This window comes from Lepidochelys kempii, chromosome 10 (genome assembly GCF_965140285.1).
Source record: "Lepidochelys kempii isolate rLepKem1 chromosome 10, rLepKem1.hap1, whole genome shotgun sequence".
NCBI classification, from domain to species: domain Eukaryota; kingdom Metazoa; phylum Chordata; order Testudines; family Cheloniidae; genus Lepidochelys; species Lepidochelys kempii.
In genome coordinates this window covers 64,843,777-64,869,996 of record NC_136389.1, presented here as the reverse complement: position 1 = coordinate 64,869,996, position 26,220 = coordinate 64,843,777, and the positions used below count along the sequence as shown (strand labels likewise).

Below are 26,220 nucleotides of genomic sequence, written 5' to 3'. Positions count from 1 at the left end.
TTCTCACATGCTTAATGTTACTATAACCAATATGTTATGAAGCTGAGACATAGACCATGGATGAAATTTCTCTCTCCGGCCCTGTTAACAGATGCACATTGCAAACATTTCAAAGTATGACCATTATCCCCAGTCCACTATAACAAAATGTACAGTAGCAGGGAAGAACACTTAGGAATCACATAGTAACCATGTGGCCAAGGGCAAAGACCACTGGCCTGGAACTATTCCTAGCTCTGCCACTGGGCTGTTGAGTGACCTTGGGCAACGTGCTATGCCTCTGTTTCCCATCTGTAACGTTCTTTGAGATCTACTGATGAAAAGCACTATATGAAAGGTAGGCCTTTTGATTATTACCTAACCACAGTAGCATATCAGCTGCAAACTCAGGCGAAAATTACAAATGCATAAATGAGCGCTAACTCCTACCAACAAACATTTTCCTTTCTGTTAAAAAAACAAGGAAATTAAATGGCAATACCTTCATTAATGCAGAGTTAAGGTTGCCCAGCAGTAGCTTGTGCCCTTTCAGAATGTCAAGTTCAGAAAATTCAGATTTTAGAAAATGAGGAACTACAGAGCTAAAGCGTATGTCCATGTAACCTTAACTCTACCCTCTTTGAGTGATGCCTCAGTATGCCCATACTCGTGCGCTGCTTTAAAGTGGGAAGTGATTGTTAAATTTCACCAGTGTGGTATTCTGTCAGTAGAGTAGGCTAAGTGTTTGAGTGTAGGGCAGTGCAGATAGCACTTTTTCTTTACAGTGAAAAGACACAGTGCGAGGATGTATGAAAAGGGGTTTGGGGTAATTTGTTTAATTATACCTTTTAGTAATTTGTAGTTTAAATATTAATTATACATATATTCTCTAATGGAAATAAAATAGCCTATTTTAATGATAATATAGTACTGTAATATTCCAGAATATACTACAGAAAAAACATTGCACACAGATAGTTAAGTGGACTTCAATTATTTATTTCAAGTTAAAATGTTTAACAGATGTTCTTTAGAAAGCCCAGCAATTAAGGGAATAATCTATTTTGACCAGGAAAATTAAGACATTCAACTAAAGAGTAAATGTTATGTTTATTTTATTATAAGTTGTTTTGCAATTTACCAAATCAGTGTAAAATGTGATCCTCTAAATCATATGAGATTGTACATTTGGGAAAACCACAATGTTCATAACAAATCTTAACAGAATGTTATTTTAGTATTTCATTAGCTTCACTTTGAAATCTATTTCATAACCATATGTGATTATTGCAATTATACATTTAATTAGTTCCATACAATAGTTTGAAAATTCATGATCAGCTATTATCATTTAGAAAGTAATTTTTCATAAATCTAACTTTTCTGTTTGTCAGCTAGTTGGTTTGAAACTGTTTGCAAATAATGCCTTATGAGTAACTGGCAAATATATCTGGTAGGTGTCTAAGATAGATGCATACATTCAAAGAGACAGCATATGTGTTTGGACATAGTACATTTTTATATAGTCAGTAATTTGAGAAATATAATTGGGAAACACAACTTAAACAGGCTATTTTAAGGTATATATCTGTATTACATTAAATTATCGTTTTTAGTCAAATGCAGTGAAACTTGAGAGATATTTTCAATATGGGTCGATTTTATTGTCATTCTCCTTCATGTATAGCTATCAGCAGTGATGTCAGCACAGTTCTGAAAGTAGTGTTTGTTTAAATAATTTCTGCCCCTTCTGTTAATTGGCTCTTCAGTAGCAAAGCCCAAAGTATTTTAGATTCTATATAAATTGTAGCTTTTTAAATTTTGGGTGGCACATAGTTGTTTTTTTAAAACAGGATATTTATGATTTGGAGGACATTCTCCATCAGTAGGTAAAATTCTAGGTCTAAACTACACAATAGTGTCTCTTTAGTATGGCTTTGTCTTTAAAAATACCTGTGTTGAAATCAAACATACTGTATTCTAGGTATTTATATTTTACTAGGAGTAAAAAGTTAGTACATTTTTGTGGTTGCCCCTGACCAGTAAGATTGGAGGCAGGTTCTTTGAGAGAATTTCTAACCAAGCCATATACAGGTGATCAGACACTACTCCTTTTTTTGCCACTGGCAAGCTCCTGTTGAAGTAAAAAGAGGAATAACATTAATGTTATAAATATAGGGTAAACCTGATAATATGCTTTTCAATACATACTGTCTTGAGTAGAAAACTATAACCAATCTATTTAAAACAATCACACAACCTAAGCATGAACATTCAAAAAGTTAATCTTATAATATATGGGGTTTCTCTTAGGCCCTGATCCTGCATCACTTACATATGTATTTAGATTTATTAATGTGAGTAATCCCAATGAAATCAATGGGGCTGCTCATGATAGTAAAGTTAAGCATATAAAGTTAAGTGTTTGCAGAATTGGGGTCATAGAAATCACAAATTAGTTATATGTCTAGCTTGATGAGAATCAGAGGAGAGAAAATATAAAGCTGATAAGTCATACATTCCATCTGCTTTGTATCAATCAAGATCTGCTCTAAATTATTTTAGGACAGGTTATTCCTAAGAGATCTGGGTTGTACAGTATAGAGTAATTTTCCATATATACTGCAAATGCAGTTTCTGCCTCCAGGAGATTGTGTTAGTAGCAGAGACTGAGAGGCTTATCAAAACACAACAGTAACTGAAGTTTATTCAAGCACTTAAAGTGTGGTTCTGCTCTAAAAAATGGTTCTCTTAAAAATAGTTTCATCGTTCCATGTGTATCGGTTATTCTATTTGTCAAGTTCACAAGTAAGCATTTTTTCTAATTGCCATTCCTGCACAGTCATCAACCTGGACCCTAAAAGTACATATTTCTGATTCTTAGATCCTCACCTAAAGACTCTTCAATCCAAATTATACCCTGAGTAAAACCTGTGCAATTCCTATTCTGGGGGAATTCTGCACCACTGCTCATGCTCAGAATTTATGTCCCCTGCAGATTTCTTTGCTTCCCTGCAGACAAGTGACCTTCTGACGGTGAAGAAAGGGGAAGCCACAAGAGCGACAGAGAGGTAAATCACTGTGGTGCAGGGAGTGGGACTGCGGAAGACCTGGCTCCCTACCCTGCACTGGGCTCAGCTGCTAGTCCTGGCTGGGCAGGGGAGGATGGGACTTCCTCTTCCCCTGCACAGCATCCAGGGCTGGGTCAGGCCCACCCCCAGATTTCTCCCCCAGCTGCAGGAAGCTCTGCAAACTCTCCTCCCACTCCTGCTTCCTGCACCCATCACTCTTCAGCTGCAGGGGGAAGGATCCCTGTACAGGGAGCTGCTCCCCCATCCACCCAAGCCCCGTGCATCCAGAATCCCTCATATCCAGACCCTCCCGCTGATCCTCACCCCCCCGCAATCAGAACCCCCCACGATGAGCCCCACTGCACCTGGACCACCCAGACGAGCCACCCGCACCCAGATCCCCACCCTACTGAGGCCCCAATCAGCCGCACCTGGATCCCCACCCCACTGAGACCCACTCCCCCAGCATCTGGACCCCTCCCCTGTGCCCTCCACACCTAGACCCCCCCTGCCAAGTTCTATCCCCCTCTCACATCCAGACCACCCCTTTGAGCCCCAACCACCTTCACCTGGACCTCCCTGCAGAGTCCCATTTACCATTGCACCCAGAAGCTCCCAAGAGGCCCCATGTACACCCAGATGCCCCAGTGAGCCGCCCGCACCCATATGGCCCCACACAGAATCCTCTCAACCCACACCTGGATCCCTCCACACTTGGATCCTGCCTTGCTGAGCCTGCCTGCCCACACCTTGTGCACCTGGCACGGAGGAGGGGTGTTTCTGGGGCAGGCCCAGTCCTTGCTCTGTGTCAGGGTTGGGTGCAGCCTCACCACAGAATCTGTGTCTGGGGTGGGGGCAGCTGCACAGTGATCTCCCACCTCTGTGCAGCCAGTGGCCTGCGCTCCTCAGTGCCGTACTGGAGCCTACATATTTATTTGGCAAATAAATTTTGCAGAATTTTACAGAATTTTAAAATATTGTGTGCAGAATTTTTAATTTTTTGGTGCAGAATGCCCTCAGGAGTAAATTCTATTGTCCTCACTGGGCTTTCCCTGAGAAAAACAGATTGGTCCTGCAATCTGAACCTAACTAACAATTCTGGTTATGATACATAAACCAAAAGAAGAATTCTCTCTCTTTCTCTTTCTGATATCAGTTGACTTTGCAATGTTAACAATAGTAAAAAGAACTATTTTTGCCATGATAGTAAGCAGATACAACTCTGAATATGCAGAGAGTAAATTTGTTGGGCAGGAAGGTGCCATTTTCCTATAATTCTTTTTCAGAGTAAAACCTAATTTTAAGATACAAAGAACTGTTAACTAAGACAGGTTTCAGAGTAACAGCCGTGTTAGTCTGTCTTCGCAAAAAGAAAAGGAGTACTTGTGGCACCTTAGAGACTAACCAATTTATTTGAGCATGAGCTTTCGTGAGCACGAAAGCTCATGCTCAAATAAATTGGTTAGTCTCTAAGGTGCCACAAGTACTCCTTTTCTTTTTGTTAACTAAGAGTGAGCTTCAGCTTCATCTGGAGAACCAGCATGAGGCTTGTGCGCTGCTTAAGTCCCACAAAAGGCCTCAAAAGGGACTTAAATGATACATAGCCCTTGTGCTGGACCTCTGGACAGAAGTGAATTTCGCTCTGAGTGAATTAACATACATTTTCTGTTGTTCATATCCAAAAAAATACCTGTATGCAGGTTAACTTATTTATTTTCTGAGTTAAAATTGTGCAACTTACAGGACAATGAGATTAGCAGCCCTAGAGTATGCCTGTAAGAGTTCATTCAAACGGACCTGACGGTAACTCTGGTGGGAAAAATTAGATTCCATTAGACAATACAGTTTCCTGGATGTGGAAATTACTCTGTGTGGTTGAGACAGAATGTACCCCTGTTTTCACACCCTACGCACTATTGTAATAATCTTTGTACAAAGTATGCCTTGTAAGGTATCTTTCAAAAACTCATCATTTGCTGATCAGTATCATCCTGATAAAATACGTGTGGCAACATTGCATGTGAAATTATAAGATTCCACTGTATGCTATTATTAACACATGTTTCAAACTGAAGTTGGCAAACAGATCTATCTTAAACAAAGGAATGTGTGCTCTCCTTAATTTGCATTTAAGCAGTAAACAGAGTCATCAAGCAGGAAGGGAAACGGGAAGTTCAATCAGGTGAGGAAAAAGCAGGGAACATCCTTCCACATAGAGTTTTTGTCTGCTATTACCTAGCTGGAAATGTTTTTCAAGAAGGGGACTGAAACGATAAAAAGGAGGGACAAATGCCCCAAGGAATACCTCTCTCACTCCCTGCCCATAACATTCACTGCACCTGAAGCAACAGAGGAAGCCTTTGTTGGATGCTGGGAGAAGGGATCCTGGCCTAAGACATTTGGCAGTACAACTGCTGAAAGCATGTGGTGAGAAAATTTTGCTTTGAATTTAACATAGTTTGTTAAGTTAGGCACCAGCAGTGTTTTATCTTTATTTTTCTTGTAACCATTTCTGACTTTTATGCCTCATTACTTGTGTTCACTTAAAATGTATTTATTTGTAGGTAATAAACTTGTTTTGTTGTTTTATCTAATCCATCGTGTTTAAATTGAAGTGTCTGGGGAACTCCATTGGGGCGGCAAGTTGTGTGCATATTATTTCTATTAAAGAAATAACAGATTTAATATAACTTGTATTCTCCAGGAAGCGGCTGGGCAATACAGAACATACATTTCTGGGGGGAAATCTAAGACTGAGGGTGTGTTGGAGTCACCCTGCAGTATAACCAAGGCTGGTGAGAGCCAGAGTGTAACCCAAGTGTGGATGACAGGCTGCAGTTGCATACAGACACTAAGGGTGTGGCTTGCATGCTGGCAGGCTGTTTGTGAGCAGCCCAGCTGGGAACTCCTTCAGCAAGGCATCCAGGGTAGCAGGGCAGGGGTAACACAGGTGCTCATTAGTCTGCATTGTACCCTTGTACGTCACAGTGGTGATATACCAGAGCTTGAGAAGCCATGGGGTTTTTTTGGTCAAATATTTGACTATGGATTATGGCTGTCATATATTTCTTTGACTGTGGATTATGGTAGTAGATTACTTATTATGGCTGTTTGGGGAAACTGCTGTCTGCAGTTGGCAGTTTAATATGTTACTGCATTTAATTTGTCAGGTGCCAAGGTGCCATCTCAATGGGTATAAAAATAAGAACATATAAGAACGGCCATACTGGGTCAGACCAAAGGTCCATCTAGCCCAGTATCCTGTCTTCTGACAGTAGTCAACGCCAAGCGCCCCAGAGGGAATGAACAGAACAGATCCATTCCTTGTTGCCTGTTCCCAGCTTCTTGCAAACAGAGGCTAGGGACACCATCACTGCCCATCCTGGCAAACAGACATTGATGGACCTATTCTCAATGAACTTATCTAGTTCTTTTTTGAATGCTGTTATAGTCTTGGCCTTCACAACATCCTCTGACAAGGTGTTCCACAGGTTGACTGTGCATTGTGTGAAAAATTATTATGTAAATAAATAAGCCAGCTTGCAACCTAGCAGAGGTTATTCATTTTACTAAAATTTTCTAGAGGACTGATTGTAATATACATGGAGTAAAGATATTATAGTTGTTTCATGTATTTTATGTATTATAACCACTTGCATTCATGAATGCTATATTGAGGTTCAACCAGGATTATTACCAAAGTCAGACTGAGTTTCCAGAGGCTTCCAAAACACAACACACATAATAGAGAAGAAAAGAACAGGGAAGACTAATGTCAATTGGTGCCTAACCCCTAATAGGTTTTAAGTTGGGACATCCATACAGGTGTGAATTTCACCTTCAAGGAGTTTGGCATATCCTCCTCATCCTAATCCACCTGTCCAATACTCTAGAGAAAGGAAAAATAAGTAAACTATGGTTCATATCAATCTGCTCTTAAGGAATATTCCATCTCAATTTGAAATCTTGCCCTCAGTTTAATCATGTGTGTAATGAGTAAGAATCACCATAATTTAGTTAAGCATTTAATCCCATGTATGATACCTTAAAGTACCACTGGCATCCGAATAACTACTACTATTTTCCTCTCTAATTTTAAGCCTGGTTCTAATTTTGGTCAGAGAATTCCAATTTTTGATTAACCTCTGAGGATGAAGGGAGAAAAAACCTCCATGCAGTAAACCTAAACTTTGTTGTTGCTGTTCTTATTTCTGTGAGTGGCCCTGCGGTTTCATGTTGCTTATTGGTTCAAATAGGTTTTTATTCAATCATTTGGGTCTTATGTTAATAACAAAGAGCCCAAGCCACAAAGTCTGGATTTGGATAATAACATTTCCCAAGTTTAGGGGTGTTTAGATCTGAAGTTCCAGTTTAGGTCCTTCTCTAAATGTATAGGCCTCCTCTCTTCAGCCTGCCCTCATAGCTAAAACCCTCCATTCTTTTGCTTCATGTAGCAGTCCTGCTCTTGGCCTTCCCTGAATGACTGTATAGCTGCAGAGGTAAACATTTAAAGCCACACTGAGTACTCTAGATAGGCTCTCTCCAAATCTTTGTACAAAGGAAAAATAACTTTTCTTATGATATTTACAATACAAACCCAATTCTTAAAAAAATCAAATGCTGACACATAGTTAACTTGTATATCAAATTCTTAGCTGATATTTCAGATTTGTTCACTAGTTTCTTTAGCTAGCTAGCCAGCAATATATAATAAAGGTAGACAAAGATTTACTTTCTCCTTGAATGCTTCCAGCTCTGCATCTGTAATTTTCCATGGAGTCTCTCTTTTTAATTTCTCGGCAGTTGTTAAATCTTTGCAGCTTTCATGGAGGCGGTGTGGTTCAATCATCTCTTCAAAGAATTTCCAGCTGAAACAAGAATTGTGAAAGAGGCCTCCCAGCAGGGTACTAACTCATTATTTCACAGATGATTTAGGTAAGGCAGGTCCCCCACTGACTGCAGAATGCAGCTGAATGACATGCAACATCTTTAAACATTTGGGGCCTAATTGTGCCCTCGAATACATCTATGCAGCTCCACTAAAATGAGTTTATATGGGTATAACTAAGAGCTACATTTGGCCCACTATCTCTACAATGAATTTACAGCAAGCATTGGTGTCCTTGTAACGTAGCCTATTTAAGATGCTGAAATGTTTTCATTGTAAGCCCAAACTGGAAAGTATTAGTTACTAAGGCTGCATGTATGCTAGAAGCACTATAGCAACACAGCTGCTCCAATGCAGCTGCACTGCCGTAGCGCTTCTGGAGAAGATGCTCTAAGCTGATGGGAGAGAGCTCTGTCTTCAGCTTAATTATGCCACCTTCCATGAGAGCCCATAGCTATGTCAACAGGAGAAGCTCTCCTGCCAACATAGCCCTGTCTACACCAGCACTTAGGTCGGTATAACTTACATTGCTCAGGGGTGTGGATTATTCACAGCCCTGAGTGATGTAAATTATACCAAAGTAAGTTCTAGAGTAGACAAGGTCTATGTTTAATAAAGAATGCAGGACTTTACACCACCACTGAACACGCATAATCATTTAACAGAGTTTTGTAGTGTTAGAAGTCACCTGAATGATCAGTATACAGCTTTAATGAAATTAATAGCTAGTCTGTGTACGTTTACCCTAATGACAGGTGGAAAGAAGTTTTATGGCTAAGGCTCCGGAGTGGGACTGAGGGATCTGGATTCAACTTCCAACTTTGCTATAGATTTCCTGTGTGACTTTGAACATACCTCAATTTTCTCTGTGCCTCAGTTCCCATATGTAAAATAGGGTTAATAATACCTCCCATCTTGCAGGGGAGTTGGAAAAATAAATTCATAAACAACTGTGAGGTATTTTGATACTACTGTATTGGCAGGCTGATCTATATAGATAATTTTATCATTTTCAGCAGCAATTTCAGAGCCTAATCCTGCCTGTAATCCAGGTGCACATCTCTTAATAAAATCAAGGGGATATGCACACAGGTTCAGGGAGAAATATGGCACTGTTGCAGGTGTCCAGTCATGTTATACATTTATTATATGTTATAAATAATGCTGAGCTTTCAAATGCATTTGCTCATGTGAATGCCAAATGTATTTCTGTTTGATTCCTTTGCAAATGTACTTTGGAAGATCGTTATTCAGTTAACATGGGAAAAAGGAAAAGAATAATGCTTTTCACCATTCTGGGTATAGTTAAAAAGAAAATACTGACTGTAGAATCAGAAAGGGGATGAAATCCCCTAAATCACTTTGCTGATTTTTCAGAAATACAGTTATCAAATAGTAAATACTTCACATATTCATAAGAGTATAATACTCAACATTCCTATAGTGTCTCCCATCCAGTGATTGTATAAGCACTAATGAAACAAGATAAGTATTGTTATCACCATTTTACACATAGAGAAATGGAGGCACAGTGAGATTAAGTGATTTGCCCATGGTTATACCAGAAGTCCAAGATGATGGGTGTGTGGAAGAAAAAGAAAGAAGTTGATATCAGAGGAGCATGGAGGTTAGGCTGGAGAGCAGAAGGAGGTACGAGTAAACTGTTAAATTTCAGAGGACCTTGAAGAACAAGGGAGATATTTTGTACTGGATTCTGATGGGGCAGCGGGTATATCCTTCTCTGAGTTGGTGAGGAGATATTCTATTTAGGAGAGACTTACTTTGGGAGATTTGGGACTTCTTTACTTTGAAGGAGGACTTAGAGGGTCTACTCACTTTTTGGTTAGTCTCTAAGGTGCCACAAGTACTCCTTTTCTTTTTGGGGAAGGTTCAACAGAAATCCAGAGGGGGTGGTTTGTTTTGGAAGATCGGAGGCAAGTTTACCTGCTGAATGGGGATTAGCTACAACAGTTCTGAAATACAGAATTCCTAGTACCCTGCAGGCAACAGAGGGGTGATCATCTAAGGCAGCAAAATAGAAGGCTAGAAAATGTGAAGTGGCTGTGAGGGCCGGTAGTTTTCTAGTTTGCCAGGGACAGCAAAATGTTTAATGCTGGCATAGCTCTCAGAATATCTCTAGCCAAGGCACTCAGAGATGGAATTTTTTGAATATTACCTATTCTTCAGGCCTCACTTGACTTATCTAGAGAATAAATATACCTAACTTTTAAAAAATGTGTTGTGCCTTCATTATATTTGAGTGATAGGAAAGAGCGGTAATGTCCTTCTCTAGGGAAAGGAGCAGTGTGTGTGTTCGGCCTTAAAGATGGTAAGCTACTGAATGCCTGGGTGAGGTAAAACCCAGAGGACTCTGAAAGTCTGAGTCAGAGGGGAAGATGAGTCTTCAAAAGAGCTGCAGTGAAATCTGATGAATAGCATGATTTAGTCACGGCCATGGAAACAAAACCAGATATGGAAAGCAATTATAAAATGATCCCTGTTAAATTCAGTGGCTCATAACTGTGAGTTTCTAATTAGTCTTTATATCAAAATGAAGTCCTATCATTACAACATAAAGTGGAGGGCCGTTTGTAGTACCACCCTTTGTATTAAGTATCGGGGGTAGCTCTGTTAGTCTGTATCCACAAAAACACCAAGGAGTCCGGTGGCACCTTAAAGACTAACAGATTTATTTGGGCATAAGCTTTCGTGGGCTAGAACCAACTTCATCGGATGCATGGAGTGAAAATTACAGATGCAGGCATTATTATACTGACACAATAATGCCTGCATCTGTAATTTTTACTCCATGCATCCAATGAAGTGGGTTCTAGCCCACGAAAGCTTATGCCCAAATAAATCTGTTAGCCTTTAACCTTTGTATTGTGATTTTTAAAAGACTTTTTTTTTTGTGCACTTGCTTTCATCCTTTGATAATTTTTTATAATCAGTATAAAAGAAACAACTCCCAGATAAAGAACTGCAGTGAAATAATGGGTTTTGGAAATGTTTCTTACCTCTCTTTGTTGGGTTTCATGTTGATGTTGCCAATGATCTTAATATCAGCATATTTTATTCTGAATTTGCTTAGAAGTGAAGTCATCCTGAAAACAAAGGGGAGAACACTTCATCACTGCATTTTTAAGTACCTCAGATCAAAGAGTGCTCGTAAATGAGTTAAGTCATCAAAAGCGATCGTCTAGTATTTTAACTTTAACTATATGACAAGTGAATTTATCTGAAATGCTTTAGTTAGTGTTTCTGTTTTCAATTACAGAATTTTATAGATAAACTATAAACCAGGGGTCTGGCAATACCAGAAATGCTACAGTGCTGCTGTAGCACTGAAGGGTAGACACTTACTACAGTGATGGAAGGGATTCTTCTGTCACTGTAGTAAATCAGCCTCTTCGAGAGGCAGTAGTTAGGTTGACGGAAGAGTTCTGGGGTTAAGTTGGCTTTACTACTAATTATTTCACATGTAATTTTTCAGAGGGAGATATGTTTACATTTTAGGGGAAACATTGGTTCTTTGATCAAATATTTTAAAAGATTAAATTCCAAAAGATCTGTCAGATACAAAGAAATATAGGAGAGAATTCTCTCTTCCAGTTGACAGTACAGACCTCTATCATCCGAGTTATCAACAGAGCTTATGTGCATTGAATAAATAAAGCACAACTGTACCGATTGGAGAGGAGAATTTGGTCACAGGTTTGATAAGCAGTATTTGGAATTTTATCAATCTGTGCACTCATGTGGTCCCACTACTATAGTATGTGAGCACTTCCCCAAAAAATTAAAAATAGAAAAACTATCTATCTATCTATCTATCTCTATTTCTTCCTTTCCAGCCTGTAGGAGAAATAGCTTGATTATTTTACAGTTTTTATTTGTGTGCACTGTGTTAGCCAATTCAGATATTGGTTTTGCATTTAGTTCCAAAGTTGGCTACTTCTACAGTAGTAGTCAGGGAGTGTTTGCAGTGATTCACTTTCTAGATTCCTTGCTTTCTTTTCTATAACTAATTTTTGGAGTTTGGCAGGATCCAAGAGTTTCCTAGGGCAGATCATTATGGTGAATTCTTCTTGCCTATGAGGAGAGTTTTTATTTCCACTTGGAGGAGGAAGTTATCTGAACAGGATTGAGCAGGAGCATTTCTTGCAGTTTATGTCTACATCTAGTCCAGGATATGGCTGGCTGTTGGAAGTGGGTGCAGAGATTAACTGTGAGAATGCTAAAGTGGAGAGTTTGGTTTGTGGTATAGTATCAAAAGTGTTGTCTGTGTTGATGTTGAAGTCTCCTCAGATGATAAATCTTTTAAACTTTATCACCATGTCAGGTAATGTCTCTTTCAGCTCCTTTGGAAAGCTTTTAGTGTTTGACAGATGAGTAGGATGTTGACGTTAGTTGCATCTCTGGATTCACAGATTAAATTGGCATACACCAAGGATTTTGTTTCAAATGATGATGTCCCTGTATTTAAGGTCAAAAGGAATAGAATGACCAATTTGCCTCCAAGTTTGTCTTTCTTGGGTATGGGTATAGAGAATGAGGTAAACTCATGTTGAGTCTGCAGTGTCAGTCATCCACACAGACTTGGTCGGGGGACTTGTTGATGATAAGATGGTAGTCAGTGAAGACCTATTGACCACAGAGATTGCACTGATCAGCCTGAGCACTGGGTCCTGGCATTTGCAGAAACAGTGGTGGCAATAAAAATACCTGTATCTGCCCATTGGTTAGTAAGGCTACTAAGTTCTGATGTACCCATAACAATGCCAAAACATCTTGCTTCAGCTCTAAATGAAATTGATTGTTGTCTGTGCCAGGTCAAAATCTGGAAGCCAATTGCCAGTCTGAGTAGGAAGGCCAGCCATTGCATTGTGGCCGTGGGGGGAAGGAATCCTTTCTTTCAAGCAGCAGAGAAACTACAGAGCCATTTTGCATAGTTTATCCCAACTCAATGACTGGAATACCCTCCACAGATACTTATGTAGCCTTTTTTACACAAGTGTGGGAAGCTTGGCCGGATCTACATAGCTCAGTGCCACACTGGGGAGAGAGGTTTCACAGTCCCACTCCATGGAACTTCATCCATGCCCTTGTGGAATGTCAGCTATTCAAGCCCTCATAAGAGAATGCAACCAAACCACAGGGCAGTCTTGTCTTGACTGATTTCCAACTCATGCAGTTATATCCTTCCTACTTAAATTCCCCCTGTAGTGATAATTGGATAGTTATTCTTCACTTCCTGTCCTAACCAGTTGCCTAGTGATGCTCTGTTGTGTTAAACAGTTACTGAATTCCAATCCAAATTGGCTGCTTTGGAAAGAATGGTGTTATATAAATGACTATTATAAAGAGCTCACATTAGCAACTTTGTTTTGCACATGGATGGAAAGCAGACTATAGCTCAGAGGTCTAGAAAGTTTTAAAACTAAATGACTTGGTTTTCAGCTCTTAAAAGTTTGTACTTGCTAATCACATTTTTGTGGGCTGTCTGTCTATAGCAGTGGTTTTCAAACTTTGGGTTGTGACCCAGTACTGCCTTGCTCAGCACTCAGGGACCCTGGCAGCTGGCCAGTAAAAACTAGTAGTCCCTACCTGTTCTGACACCATGCTGCATCCTGGAAGTGGCCGGCAGCAGGTCCAGCTCCTAGGCAGGGGGGCCATGGGGCTCCACGCGCTGCCCCCGCCCCAAGCACTGGCTCTGCACTCCCATTGGCCAGGAACTGGCCAGTGGGAGCTGGGGGAGGGGGCGGTGCCTGCAGGTGAGAGCCGCGTGGAGCCACTTGTGCACCCCTGCCTAGGAGATGGACCTGCTGCTGGCCGCTTCTAGGGCACAGCATGGTCCATGGTTCCAGGACAGGTGGGAAGCCTGCCTCTGCACCCCGGCTGCGTCACTGACTGGGAGCCGCCAGAGGTAAGCCCGTATCCCAACCCCATGCTCCAATCCCCTGCCCCAGCCCTGATCCCCCCAATCTGGAGCCCCTTCCTGCACCCTAAACCCCTCATCCCTGGCCCCACCACAGAGCCTGCACCCCCAGCCCCTTACCCCAGACCAGAGCCCTCCTCCACACCCTGAACCCCTCATTCCCGGCCCCACCCCGCAGCCCTAACCCCTATATCCCAACAGTCTGCTCCAGCCCTGAGCCCCCTCCCACACCGCAAACTCCTCATCCTCAGCTCCATTGGGTCTTGGGCATCAACAATTTCCTTCAACTGGGTCACCAAAAAAAAAGTTTGAAAACAACTGGTCTATAGCATGTGCATCTAGGAGGCTTCATATGCAGTTTCACTTGTTAACTAGTCAAAATCATATAAAACACAAAGGTTTTCATATTACAGACTAAAGAGTCTCATTCTCTAAGGAGGGAACATGACCTATTAGGCAGAGAATATGTGGGGTGTGATCTTCCTATGCTAGTCATCATTTATATTTAAGATTAATGACCCCTAAGGCCCTTTTCAAGTGTTAGACATCTCTATATTAAATATACTTTTATTACTGTTCAAAATAAAGCAAGCTGGAGCTGCTCAGAAATCTAAGGTTACTACTAGAGGAGACTATATACAACTAATATTCATAAGCAATCAAAACATTTTAAACAGTAGTGGGGAAAATAGTTAAATTTACGCTAGTTTTTCATCTTCGATCCGGTTGATCTTTCCTCCAGTGAAGATCCTTAATTTACAATCCTTCCACTTTTTCCTCATAGTCAGAATATAGGGAATTAGGAGTGTTAAACCTGGATAAACATATAAACCACAGGGAGATCAAATGAGTATCTTGTGTGGTAAAAATCATAGGCGCCGACTCCGTGAGTGCTCAGGCGCTGGAGTACCCATGGGGAAAAAATAGCTGTTCAGTGTGGGCAGGAGGCAGTGGGTTGAGGGGGTGGAGCGGGGGCAGGAAGAGGCGGAGCAAGGGTGGGGCCTTCGGGGAAGGGGCAAAATGGGGGCGGGGCCTCAGGGGAGAGCGGGGTTGGAGCACCCACCCAGAAAAATGAAAATCTTTGCTTGTGATAAAAATAAAGCCTTCTCCTTTACTTCGTAGTGACATACACAAATTTGTCGTAAAATATTTAAGCCATGTAAAAAATAACCTACATAATGTAAGTGTTATCACTTTATATAAATCCCCAAGTATGCATTCATATTTGGCAACATAAAAATCTTTCTCCCTATGGTGTCCTTTTGAATCTCTTACCTCCATCATCAAACAGCCACCAAACATCAATTGTTCCTTTCCCTTGTTTCTTTTTAAACTGATTGCTGGCTTCTAGCAGCCTCTGATTGAATTCACCCACATGCATAGACTGGATTGTGTTAATGCTGCTGTCTGAAATGAGAAAGAAAACTGTGTATCTTCTTTCCTTTTGAGAACTGAAACAAAGCAACTTTCTGATAAATCTGCTTTCAGGAAACAAGGAGGAAAAAACCCCCATCATCTGGGTGAAATTTTTCTTCTTCCTGTTTCTTTTTGGGAATTGGAACCCTTTGGACAAAATAATGCAATGTCTCGTAGGGAATCAAAAATGAGGAGTGAAATTTTGTCTAATCTCAAAATAGTTTATATTATCTTTTACATTAAACAAAGAATATATGCTTGTTTTTAAATGTGGGATTATAAAGCAATGAATTGATTTCAGATCACGGCATAAGGTGGTATTTTATTCACCATTAATTATTATGTAGATAATGTATTGAAATGATTCAGGCCCCAAACCTACAAACATTTATGCATGTGCTTAAATGTATTCACATAAGTAAAACCAAAAAACCTCACAAAACATTAGGAGACATCTTCATTGACATAGTGAAAGCGTTCAGTTCGGTATCTCACAAAGGCATGGTATGGTGCTTTCTGTCAGTGAGGGGTATCACATGTGATATGACTTCTGTTTGATTGTCACCACATGAGCTTGGTTTGACTTGCATACTTAAAGTCAGCATGTGCGTAAATGCTTACAGGATGTGTGTTTTAGTGTCCTTTTGGGGCATGCTTTCAGTTATATCTGTTGGAGGTACATGGACTATCTTGGTAACATGATTCTTAGGCCTCAATCCTGAAAACCCTTACTGCACAAATAGATCATCTTCTGAACCTTAATGTGTCAGCACACACAACTTCCATAGGTACCAATTGGAACTGCAGTGCATAAGCAAATTTGCTCTTGTGTTAGTTTTTATGATATCGGGACCTTACTGCATCAAATTATAAGAGCTGTAAAAGGGAGCAGGTTTCTGTGGATGAGATACCCATTTTAGAATAGGTTATCATTGACACATATAGGAAGATAGGAACTGTTTCGAAAAATGTAAGGAATAACCTTTTTTTTTTACCTTTTATATTACAGACATATTAATGTTTTGCAAAATATTGAATCTTCCATAAAATATATTATAGGGCTTGCTAAAGGGAGATGTGAACAACTAAGTAGATACAGAGAAGGTTGAGGTGGGGCAAAGACCTAAAGACCTTCTGGGCAATTTCTCCATGTATACAAGCCCTAAGGGTGGGAGGAAAATTTAAGCATGGGACATATATAACGCCCTAGAAGACCTTTGTGTTAATTTAAAAATAGGATTTGCTTCTTATTGCAATGCTGGTTCTGTCTAAAAATGTCTATATACTAACAATATTTTTCCCATTCCATTATTCTTTGAAGCCAGTGACTTTATTACAGTTACCTTCCAGTGATTTCAAAGAGACAGTGTCAGAGCAATATTTAAAGTGGAGCAGACAGGCTTCTTTATAGCTTTTGCTCTGATGTATTAGGTTCAGAAGATGCTTTGTGCAGTCTTTGAGTGTTCCCAGAGTTTTGACAAGATAATTCTAAAACAATTATCAGCTTTCCTGTGTGGTATGGCATCTATGTTGGGAGTTCTAACAACTCCAGGGAGAATATATTTATAAACAAAATGGGAAGACAGGAATATTTACTAATATAATGTATTTTCATATTTCTGTTTGAAAAGCGTTCAGAGCAAAAGTGTGCAATATGTATTTCCTATTAGAGCTGATGAGAAAATAGAAATCCCTTTCTTAAAAGGGCAGTGTCTGTCAAAATTATTTTCCAGTGCAAAATTCCCAACCAGCTCTATTTTCTTTCTGAACTGACCAGAAAAGAGAGGCTGAAGCATGTTAGATTTTGTAGCATTTGTTATGAGAGGACATTCTGTTCTAACATGCAAAATTAACTGAGCACTGCCAACTAAAGAATTGATCACATTTTCTGCTATTAGTCTGTGATAACTTCTTGCTATCACTGGGAGTTGAGTATATAGATAGACCATAGTTTCTGTAGTAGAAAATTCAAAAAAATATTTTTATTAATGCAAAAATGGTTTTGGATGGGTCATTATCATACCCTAACAATTGTGAAATGAGAATTTTAATTCGGTGAACCTTTACCTGTAGATTTACTATATTTCTCATTTGGGTTTGTTTACATCCCATATAAATTTTAATAGTCTAGATCCTACCACACTATACTACTTACAGTCCATTTTATTTGTTTCATAACATGTTATACATTTGCTTTCAGTGCTTATGCATACATTGGTTCACTCCTTTAGTATGATAGTGTACCCACAACATAGAACTGTGGCCATTTTTATAACATATTTTTTCATCCACACATTGTGGGTTTTGTGTATAATAGAGAATTTGAGTTTGATTGTTCCCTGAATTCTGTGCACAGTTCAACATTTTTATAAAATTTCAGAAAAATGACCCCAATATAAGAAAATAACTTGATCTGTGTTTGTGCAAACATTTAGTATCCATACCCAATTTTATCAATTAGATAAAAAGTAAAAAACCAAAGCCATGCATTTCATCTGAAAAATGTCAAAAGAAATTAATTCTGTCATATCAGGTAACATCTTGTACCAGCATAGATCACTATATACCTATTACATAGTTATCTCAACTAATATATTGTGACAGGGTCAGGCCAGATGGCTACAGGAGAGTGATAGAAGGCAGATATATTAGCCCCAGATTAAGTAGGTCCCTTTCCCCTGGGTAAGGTAACAGGGAAGGTTCCAGAACAATCAGGAACCTTCTGAAGACAATTAGGACAGGTTGATTAGAACACCTGCAGCCAATCAAGAAGCTGCTAGAATCAATTAAGGCAGGCTAATAGAGCACCTGGGTTTTAAAAAGGGAACTCTCTTCAGTTTGTGGTGTGCGTGTGAGGAGTTGGGAGCAAGAGGCACTAGGAGCTGAGAGTGAGAACGCAGAGTGTTGGAGGACTGAGGTGTACCAGCATTATCAGACACCAGGAGGAAGGTCCTATGGTGAGGATAAAGAAGGTGTTGGGAGGAGGCCATGGGGAAGTAGTCCAGGGAGTTGTAGCTGTCGCACAGCTGTTCCAGGAGGCACTCTAGACAGCTGCATTCCACAGGGCCCTGGGCTGGAACCCAGAATAGAGGACAGGCCTGGGTTCCCCCCAAAATCCTCCCAACTCCTGGTCAGACACAGGAGGAGTTGACCTGGACTGTGAATTCAGAAAAACGGCCAAGCTGAGGGCTGCTGTGGAGCTCCAAGGCGAGCAAATCCACCAATAAGCGCAAGACCCACCAAGGCAGCGCAGGAACTTTGTCACAATATTTATGTTCGGGGGGGGGGGGGGGGGGATGTAGTACCAGAACCCAAGTCCACAGCATTCTGCTACTCCATTAGCACATTTCCCTAATGTGTTGTCTGGATTAAATGGCAGCTCCACTAGCTAAAGTCAAAGGACATCATTGTACCTTAGAAGCTTTTCTCTAGAATGAAGGTATAGCTGTGTATCAGTGAAAGTGTTATAAAATGTCCTTTTATGTCATTTACAAGCTTACCTTTTTTGGTTACACGCTTGGTAATATTGAGCTTTCTGGCTTTGCCAAACAATCCACAGATACCACGACTTTCTTCTTCAAATTCATTGTCTTTAATGGTAGCTTCTAGTGCCAGCCTCTCCTGCTCTAACTTCTCTAATTCCTCTGTTAATTGAAAGCAACACTGGAAACTAGTAACACAATAATTTACAGTTTAAATTAAACTGTTGATGGTAATAACATTGAGAGTTATAATTATCTGTTATGATTCTTAGTATACACTGTAAAAATATTGGGATATGGACAATTTTTGTGAAATGATTTTCCTAGTAGGTGTCAGGAAACTCAATATGTGAAAGCTCTAGTTCAGGGTGGACCATACTCATCCATAGAGATTGCATTGTTATCAAGTGTTACTCTGTTGCTCTCTATCTTTAGTTTGCTAGTCCACCAGATCAGAAATAGCAGTATCACTGTACTTTATAGTAAGATAATACTTTGGTTTGTTTTTTCTGTCAAGGATATCAAAGCATTTTATAAAAGCTGATTTTGTCCAAACTGGGAAACCAAGGCACAGAAGTAGTAAGTGATTTGCCCCATGTGTCACACTGAGTTATAGAGTTTAAGGCCAGAAGGGACGACCAAATCATCTAGTCTTACCTCCTGTATATCACACACCACCACCCAGCACCTGCACACTAAACCCAACAACTGAAATTAGACCAAAGTATTACAGCCCACAGGAAACTAGACTTTTACGTGCCAGAGGCAGAGAATACGAGGGGCTGAGTGAGGTCACTAACTAAGGTCCCAGTGCACAGTCCTCTGAAGTGAATCGAGTCTTCTCATTCACTTCAGTAGGCTGTGGATCAGACTCTAAATTGTGAACATGATCCAGTTGCCTAATTCTCAGTCCTCTTCAGTAATCACAAGAGCAGACTGCCTCCTATTTTGAGATGCTCATAAATATTTGAGTACTTACACTGAATATGTGACCACCGTATATATTGAAAATATTACAGTACTTTATCTTGTGTTGATGCATTTTGAAATGCTTGCTGCAGAGACAGAAGAGTCCGCTAAACTATTCTGTATATGTAATATAAAAAATCCCTTCTGTCTTGGAGAAAATGAGCTTTTCTCCAAGGAAAAGTGGCATCCACTGCTATTGAATTTATTATGGTGAGGTAGTAGTTAATATGGTGTAAGCACTAGTTCGTAGTAAGCTTTTTTAATAAGGAATGTTGTTTTCTTTGGAGTGAGATATGGTACAAAAGTATTCTTCCCTGGCTGATAAATTACCTGTGTATATATATAAAATCATCTGCGGCCATTAGAGTTTATTAGCTCTGTTGGTGCTCTGAATTGCTAAAAAAAAATTTTAAATTCGACTCCAGTATAATAGCATAGTGCCTATGTTTATTAGGACATGATGATAACCACTGACATACACTTACTCAAAACTAAAGATTCAGTTATTCTTTTAAACATAATGATGTAGTGAATCTAATAGAACACAGTGTTTCTTTTCCCACTTCCTAGCCTAATGTGTTTGTATGTTAAATATCATCCGCTTCAAAAGAGTTCTCATTGTTGACTTTTTTAGGGTCAATTGTAATTTCTAGTTGTATTTCTATTTCTTTGACAATTTGCACCTTGATAAACTAAAGTAAATGTTCAGAATTGATATTTATCACTGTTACATTGGAGTCTTATAGAATGTGTTTTCCCAGAGAGGTTTAAAATAGGAGTCAGTGCTTGACTGTTTCCCAGTCAAATAATCAAAGTGTTAGGGATATCAACAGGGAAGTCCGCAGAGGCTGATTTGGAATTTAACAGTGTGTTTGAAAGTGGAGTGCTCATCTGCTCTAGTTTTTTAAAAGGAAGTTCTGGAACTTTTTATGCTTAAAGATCTTAAAGGTGACTTGCTGTTGGGTTTAACAAAATTAGCTTGCCCACTAAGGAATGGGCTTTAGTTTTGTGATTACTTGCATAGAAGATTCTGCTATTCCATGTCTCCTTTGGGTATAAATGACTGCATTTTGGTATGTGTACCAACAGGATACTGCAAGGAGAAATGAGAAAGGCAAAATTCCAGCAGGTGGCAGCAAAGAGTCATCATTCTGTTTTATGATTAACTCGTATACCTATTTTTGTATTAGATTTAGTCCACTTCATGTACAGTAGAAAAAGAAAAATACTTCATTTTGTGTACAGTGGCTTAATTGCCATAGCTCAGTTGCATGTTTCTCCTGCAGTGGACTAACTCTCAGTGGGACAGTAATTCTATTGCAATCCTGAGGGTTCTTCTGGTGGGGTTTCATTTGGTATTCTCCTTTTTAAGTGTCCTTGGGAGGCAGTGAGATGCCTACAAACCCTACACATCCCAAGGATGAAAAGAGAAAGTGATGGCAACTGTGTGGATCCAGGAAACCCCCATACTAGAAGAACCCCGCCACTCCATGTCCACTAGAACTATGCACTGTCCCCTTTGGAAAGGGGAATTGCAGCTGCAATGGGGACTTGGTGCTCCATATAGATGCACTAACTTTGTGTGGATTTTGCAGGTGAAATCTACTGTGACACAGAGTAGCACAGACAGGGTTTAGAGAGTGGTAGCTCCCACAAGTCCCAGCAATGTCAGTCTTGGAGAGCTGCCCTATAGAGTCTCCAAGAGCAGGGAGGGAACATACATTGGAGCCACCCGTCACCCTAGTTGTGCCTGATTTTACTACTTCAATCCATGCCAAGGAGGGGGTGTCTTGGGACCCCAGTTCTGTGAAGCAGTGTGCAGGACCTCTGATCAGTTCTAAGGCCCACCCTTGAAGGCCTTTCTCAGGGCAATACGTGCATTTACTTCTGTGGGAGCTCTGCCACAGTACGGATATTGGCCAGGACTACATGCTTACAAGTAAGAGGCAGTAGGTAGCTGTGTTGCCCCAGGAGAAGGACAGGAACCAGACTGTGATTCTGAGAGTGACAGCCTCATCCCTTGGACCAGGGGGATTCGACAAGTAATCTGTGCCAGAGTTTTGCTGACACAACCTCCTTCTCCCTTTGGGCAGGTGTCTGAAACTGTTTTTAGCTCTTTATTTTGGAATGACTAGATTTCAAGCTGACAGTGGACCTTTAATTTTTTTTCACTAACATGGAGAAAATGGTGTGATGCTCCAGCATTTACACATATTTTATTGGTTCTCAGCTTCTGGATATCTTACATTATTAAGCTGTAGGTTAACAAGTCATTGAGCAGGACTACAGTGGATTGTTATGTTTGGAAACCAATAGGAAAATGATAGTTTAAAAAACAAGCATACCTTAATAATAGAAGTTAAGTGCAATTCCATTATTCCATCACTACATACCTTGAACCTGGAGGACTTGAGATATATCAAATCCTTGGCTAATTCTGACAATAACCACGCCAAGCTCAAAATCAAATGCATCACTGAAAACAAAAATAAAATGATTATGGGCACTTTCTCACCAGTGGTATTGTAGTTAAAAAAAAAAAAGTGGATAAGCTAACCCAAACTAAACTCCATATTCCTCAAATGACAAGTGGGTAAACTCCATTTACCGCATTTACCCTTATCTACACTACTGCCTTACCCTGTACGTGTCACTGCCTAACTTAATGACATTCAGAGAAATGTTAATGCTTGGTATGAAGCATTGTGGGCCACACACTGCCCTGCAATGGCTAAGTCCACCAGAGGTGAAATGTGGCCAAAACTAAGCAAATGTGAATTTGCAGGGTTCCAGTGACTCTTCCTCTCAAGACAAAGGAGTTGGTGCTTGTGAGAAACGGAGAGGTTGTCCCCGAGGTGGACCTTCCTCTCACAATTGCCTCTAAGCTCCCCCTTGTCAGCTTCTTTAGTTGTTGTGCCACCCTTGAGTGGCTCCTCCATGATAGTGCCCCATTCCATCCCTTCTGAGCATCAGGAGACATGGAGTGGGTTTTACTGCTGGCTGAGGTTTTACTGTTTGGCAGTGTGCTGGGAGGGAGGGGGAGGAGGCGGGGAAGAGGCAGGTCCGGGATTTGGGGGAGAGGGCGGAGTTGGGGCAGGGACTTTGGGGAAGGGGTGGGAAGAGGTGGGGCGGGCCCACATGGAAGGGGTAGAGTGGGGGTGGGGCCTGGGGCCAGAGGTAGGGTTGAGCACCCAGGGGGAAGTGGGGAAGTTGGTGCCTATGTTCCATAGTGCTTTGGGCCTACAGGGAGAATGCCAGTGTTCTCTCTTATCCACCAAGCATTTATTTGGAGTTAATTTTTCCCCATCTCAGTCCATAGAAAAGAAGAAAATGTAGTCCTACAAAACTGAGAACTGTGCAGCTTTCTTATGCAGCTTTGTCAAAGCACCTCTACTGTGTCAGTGATGGGCCAGGTGTTGCCTGATGTGCCACAGTGGGGATGATTTTGTCTTCTGAACATACATCCTTTAGGAACTAGGTTGAGCATATTTTCATTCATGAGCCTAGAGGGAGATGGAACTCAGATCTCCAGAGGTGAAAGGCTAGAGCACCAGCTGAGCTAGCTTTTTATACTTTCAGTTTTACTTACTAGAAATATTTTACATTATTTTTTCTTTTTAGAAATGCAAAATACTTTGAGTCCACGGAAAATATGATGATGAAACTGAACCATAACTTACTGTATAACACCCATGTAGTTTTCAATTTGCACAGCAGATGCATCCCGCCAGTCTGTTTTAAATCCCAGCACCAAGGTATTTGGTCTCATCCTACCCAAACCTGAAGCCTAGTGATATTAAAATACTGCATGAAAAGGTGCAAACACACCAGCTGTTGCTGTAAATGAGAAGTAATGGCAAAAGATAACTGAAGTAATGTTCTGGAGATTCTTAAGATTTGATTGCATTTTGTGAATGTCCTTCATGCCTGTACCCAAGCAGAAAGTAGAAAGATTAGGTCTACATTATTCCGGTCATACATGGTTTTTAGATGAAAGAAATGTAGTTTTGCTAATTTAACATTCATTTGCATTTCTTCTGACATGCTCTCATGAAAATGGTTCAGTAACTTAAAACCAAGAGCCAGTTCATGCTGCTGTTTGTGTGCTCATTCTACCTAACAGCATTAAGCTTCTGTCTGGCTTGTAACATAAAGTAAATAAACTAGGTCTTGAAGTCCCTTTAAGGATTTGAAGCACTCAGAGGGAGGAGTAGTGGCAGTCCTTTGTTAAAAACAAATTCTTTACTTTAGTTTAGGAGTTCTAGCCATCCCCCTGAGGAGATGATCCAAAAGTAGCTGAGTACACCTTATATGTAAATAATAATTTGGAAATATGCAGGAAGAATAGGCAATTTGGCAAGATGTAACATCAGACCAGGCTTCCTCCAATGTTCAAAGCAGGTTTTAGGTAGAGATGGGTCTGAGTGCTAAAAGTTGGATCCAAATTTAAGAGGGGACCAGATCTAGATTCAAGCTTCCCCATGGTTCCAGTTAATCTAATTTGATTAAGTATGAGTGCAGACTAAAAAATGCAATATGTTAGGAACATTTTCTTAGAATACACAAATATATTAGCTCTTGAGGTATTGCATTTGCATATTTTTATTGCTAACAAAAGGGAAATGGATAGAGCTATGGGAAAATTGTTTTTGTGAGTTGTACTGACACATTCATATTGTACACATTTAAATGAATAGCTTGTCTGCAAAACAATTTCATACTGATTTCTCCAGGATACTCTATTGGTGGTATGGCCACCTTCCCAAACTGCTGAAAGGGAAGTGTTTATTTGCACTCATGTACTTGATTTTGATCGGTTTCAGAGTAACAGCCGTGTTAGTCTGTATTCGCAAAAAGAAAAGGAGTACTTGTGGCACCTTAGAGACTAACCAATTTATTTGAGCATGAGCTTTCATGAGCTACAGCTCACTTCATTGGATGCACACTGTGGAAACTGCAGAAGACATTACACAGAGACCATGATATAATGTCTTCTGCAGTTTCCACAATATGCATCCGATGAAGTGAGCTGTAGCTCACGAAAGCTCATGCTCAAATAAATTGGTTAGTCTCTAAGGTGCCACAAGTACTCCTTTTCTTTTTTTATTTTGATCATGGCATTTTAAAAGAGATGGAAGAAGAAAAGATCATCAGGAATAATGGTTCTTAGAAACAACAAAAAGAACTGCTGCTTGGCAAGCTGTTTTGTTTTAAATCCCAGCATTTAAAACTCAAGATACTCCTCATTGAGCTTTAATACAACAGAAAGATGTACTGTATTAACATATTGCTATATTAATACATCATCTCACTCACCTCTGCTGTCCATTCAGCAAACATGATAAAACCCATAATATGCTACCAGTGGGTAGCTGTTACCAGAGAACTGACAAAAAGTCTTTTGCGTGTCCATGCTCTTGTGGTGAGGTTGACAGGATGTTTTGCACATGAGAATGGTGGGATTCTTTCCCTGTGCCTCGAGACATACATGTTTATACATGTGCATGTGAAAGAGAGGGAAATGGGGAATCTAAAAGTGGTACCAGTTTAGACTCTGACAATGCTATCTTCAGTGAAGTTAGGTTAATTTTAATGGTCTGTTTATAAGAAAGCTGGAATATGTTCGAAGTGATAGGAAAATGTTTCAGGCAGTGAGTTTTTATTATTTGAGATGGGCTTCACTGTGTTTGCAAAATTAATATATATAAAACGATAAATATTTCCTGTGATATGAAATACAAAAACATTCTCAAATGTCTAATATACTGCATACCAGCAACAAGAACTCATTTGCAGTGCACTAAGTGCAGGCACAGCTGTTTGTATGGTGCCCTAAAGGCACCTCTATTTTCATAATAGGGCCTCATGCATTTAGGATAGAATCAGCCAGCTTTGTTTCTCAGTTCCATAGCCTGGAACCAAATCTGTTCATGAAGTAGACTATACTACAAAGAGAGGTATCCTCAGGACACCCTCTACATTTTTAACATATTATCCCTTATATACAAGACCTTTTAACAAGTAAACAGTAATGCTTGACGTACAGGGAAGTGTTGATGTAATACTCTTGTACGCATTTTGTAAATAAAAAGCTTACTTGAAGGAGACTTTTGACTCCATCTCTAAAGCTGTCAGCTGCCACCGCAGCGTAAAATGCTTTTCTTTTGTTCTTTGTAAGCCAGGCCTGCTTTTTTGCCATGCCACTGTTCATCTCTTTAACACACAGCTTGCGCGGTCCCTGTAGGATACAATAAAATATTAGTAAGAAGACTTTGTTTTATACATCGCACTGTGATTTTGAAGGACTTACCTAGTCTGCTGTATGGGGGAATGGACGGAGTCAGAAAAATACATTTCCAAAAAGAGTCCATGGAGATTCAAAGCTTGTAAAAGAACCGTGCTGGTAACATAATTCACATTCTGTTCAAGAGGACCGAGGCTGTTAATGCTACTTAAATATAGTGATTCTGACAGAAA

The 26,220-nt window shown here is 40.1% G+C and overlaps 1 protein-coding gene and 1 long non-coding RNA gene across 8 annotated transcripts in view; one reads left to right on the top strand and one right to left on the bottom strand.

Moving 5' to 3' along the window:
* The window catches only part of LOC140894954 (uncharacterized), a 40,125-nt gene that overhangs the window by 4,453 nt on the left and 9,452 nt on the right, over window positions 1–26,220 (top strand). Inside the window, exons 3-4 of one of the 2 annotated variants that reach the window (XR_012154012.2) lie at window positions 2,978–3,050; window positions 5,290–5,477. This is a non-coding gene — a long non-coding RNA (uncharacterized LOC140894954). Of the gene's footprint in view, window positions 1–2,977; window positions 3,051–5,289; window positions 5,607–26,220 lie in introns of those variants that run through there. The other variant, XR_012154011.1, reaches the window with a different exon arrangement.
* The window catches only part of SLC12A1 (solute carrier family 12 member 1), a 67,596-nt gene continuing 42,446 nt past the window's right edge, over window positions 1,071–26,220 (bottom strand). For 5 of the 6 annotated variants that reach the window (XM_073303910.2, XM_073303909.2, XM_073303912.2 and 2 more), the window contains 10 exons: window positions 25,841–25,981; window positions 23,424–23,530; window positions 22,137–22,219; window positions 18,793–18,936; window positions 15,152–15,283; window positions 14,579–14,690; window positions 10,956–11,042; window positions 7,783–7,918; window positions 4,792–4,859; window positions 1,071–2,113 (listed from right to left, as the gene is read on the bottom strand). In XM_073303910.2, the coding sequence (XP_073160011.1) occupies window positions 1,978–2,113; window positions 4,792–4,859; window positions 7,783–7,918; window positions 10,956–11,042; window positions 14,579–14,690; window positions 15,152–15,283; window positions 18,793–18,936; window positions 22,137–22,219; window positions 23,424–23,530; window positions 25,841–25,981 (1,146 nt within the window). In that variant the 3' untranslated portion in view covers window positions 1,071–1,977. The remainder of the gene's footprint in view (window positions 2,114–4,791; window positions 4,860–7,782; window positions 7,919–10,955; window positions 11,043–14,578; window positions 14,691–15,151; window positions 15,284–18,792; window positions 18,937–22,136; window positions 22,220–23,423; window positions 23,531–25,840; window positions 25,982–26,220) is intronic. The other variant, XM_073303914.2, reaches the window with a different exon arrangement.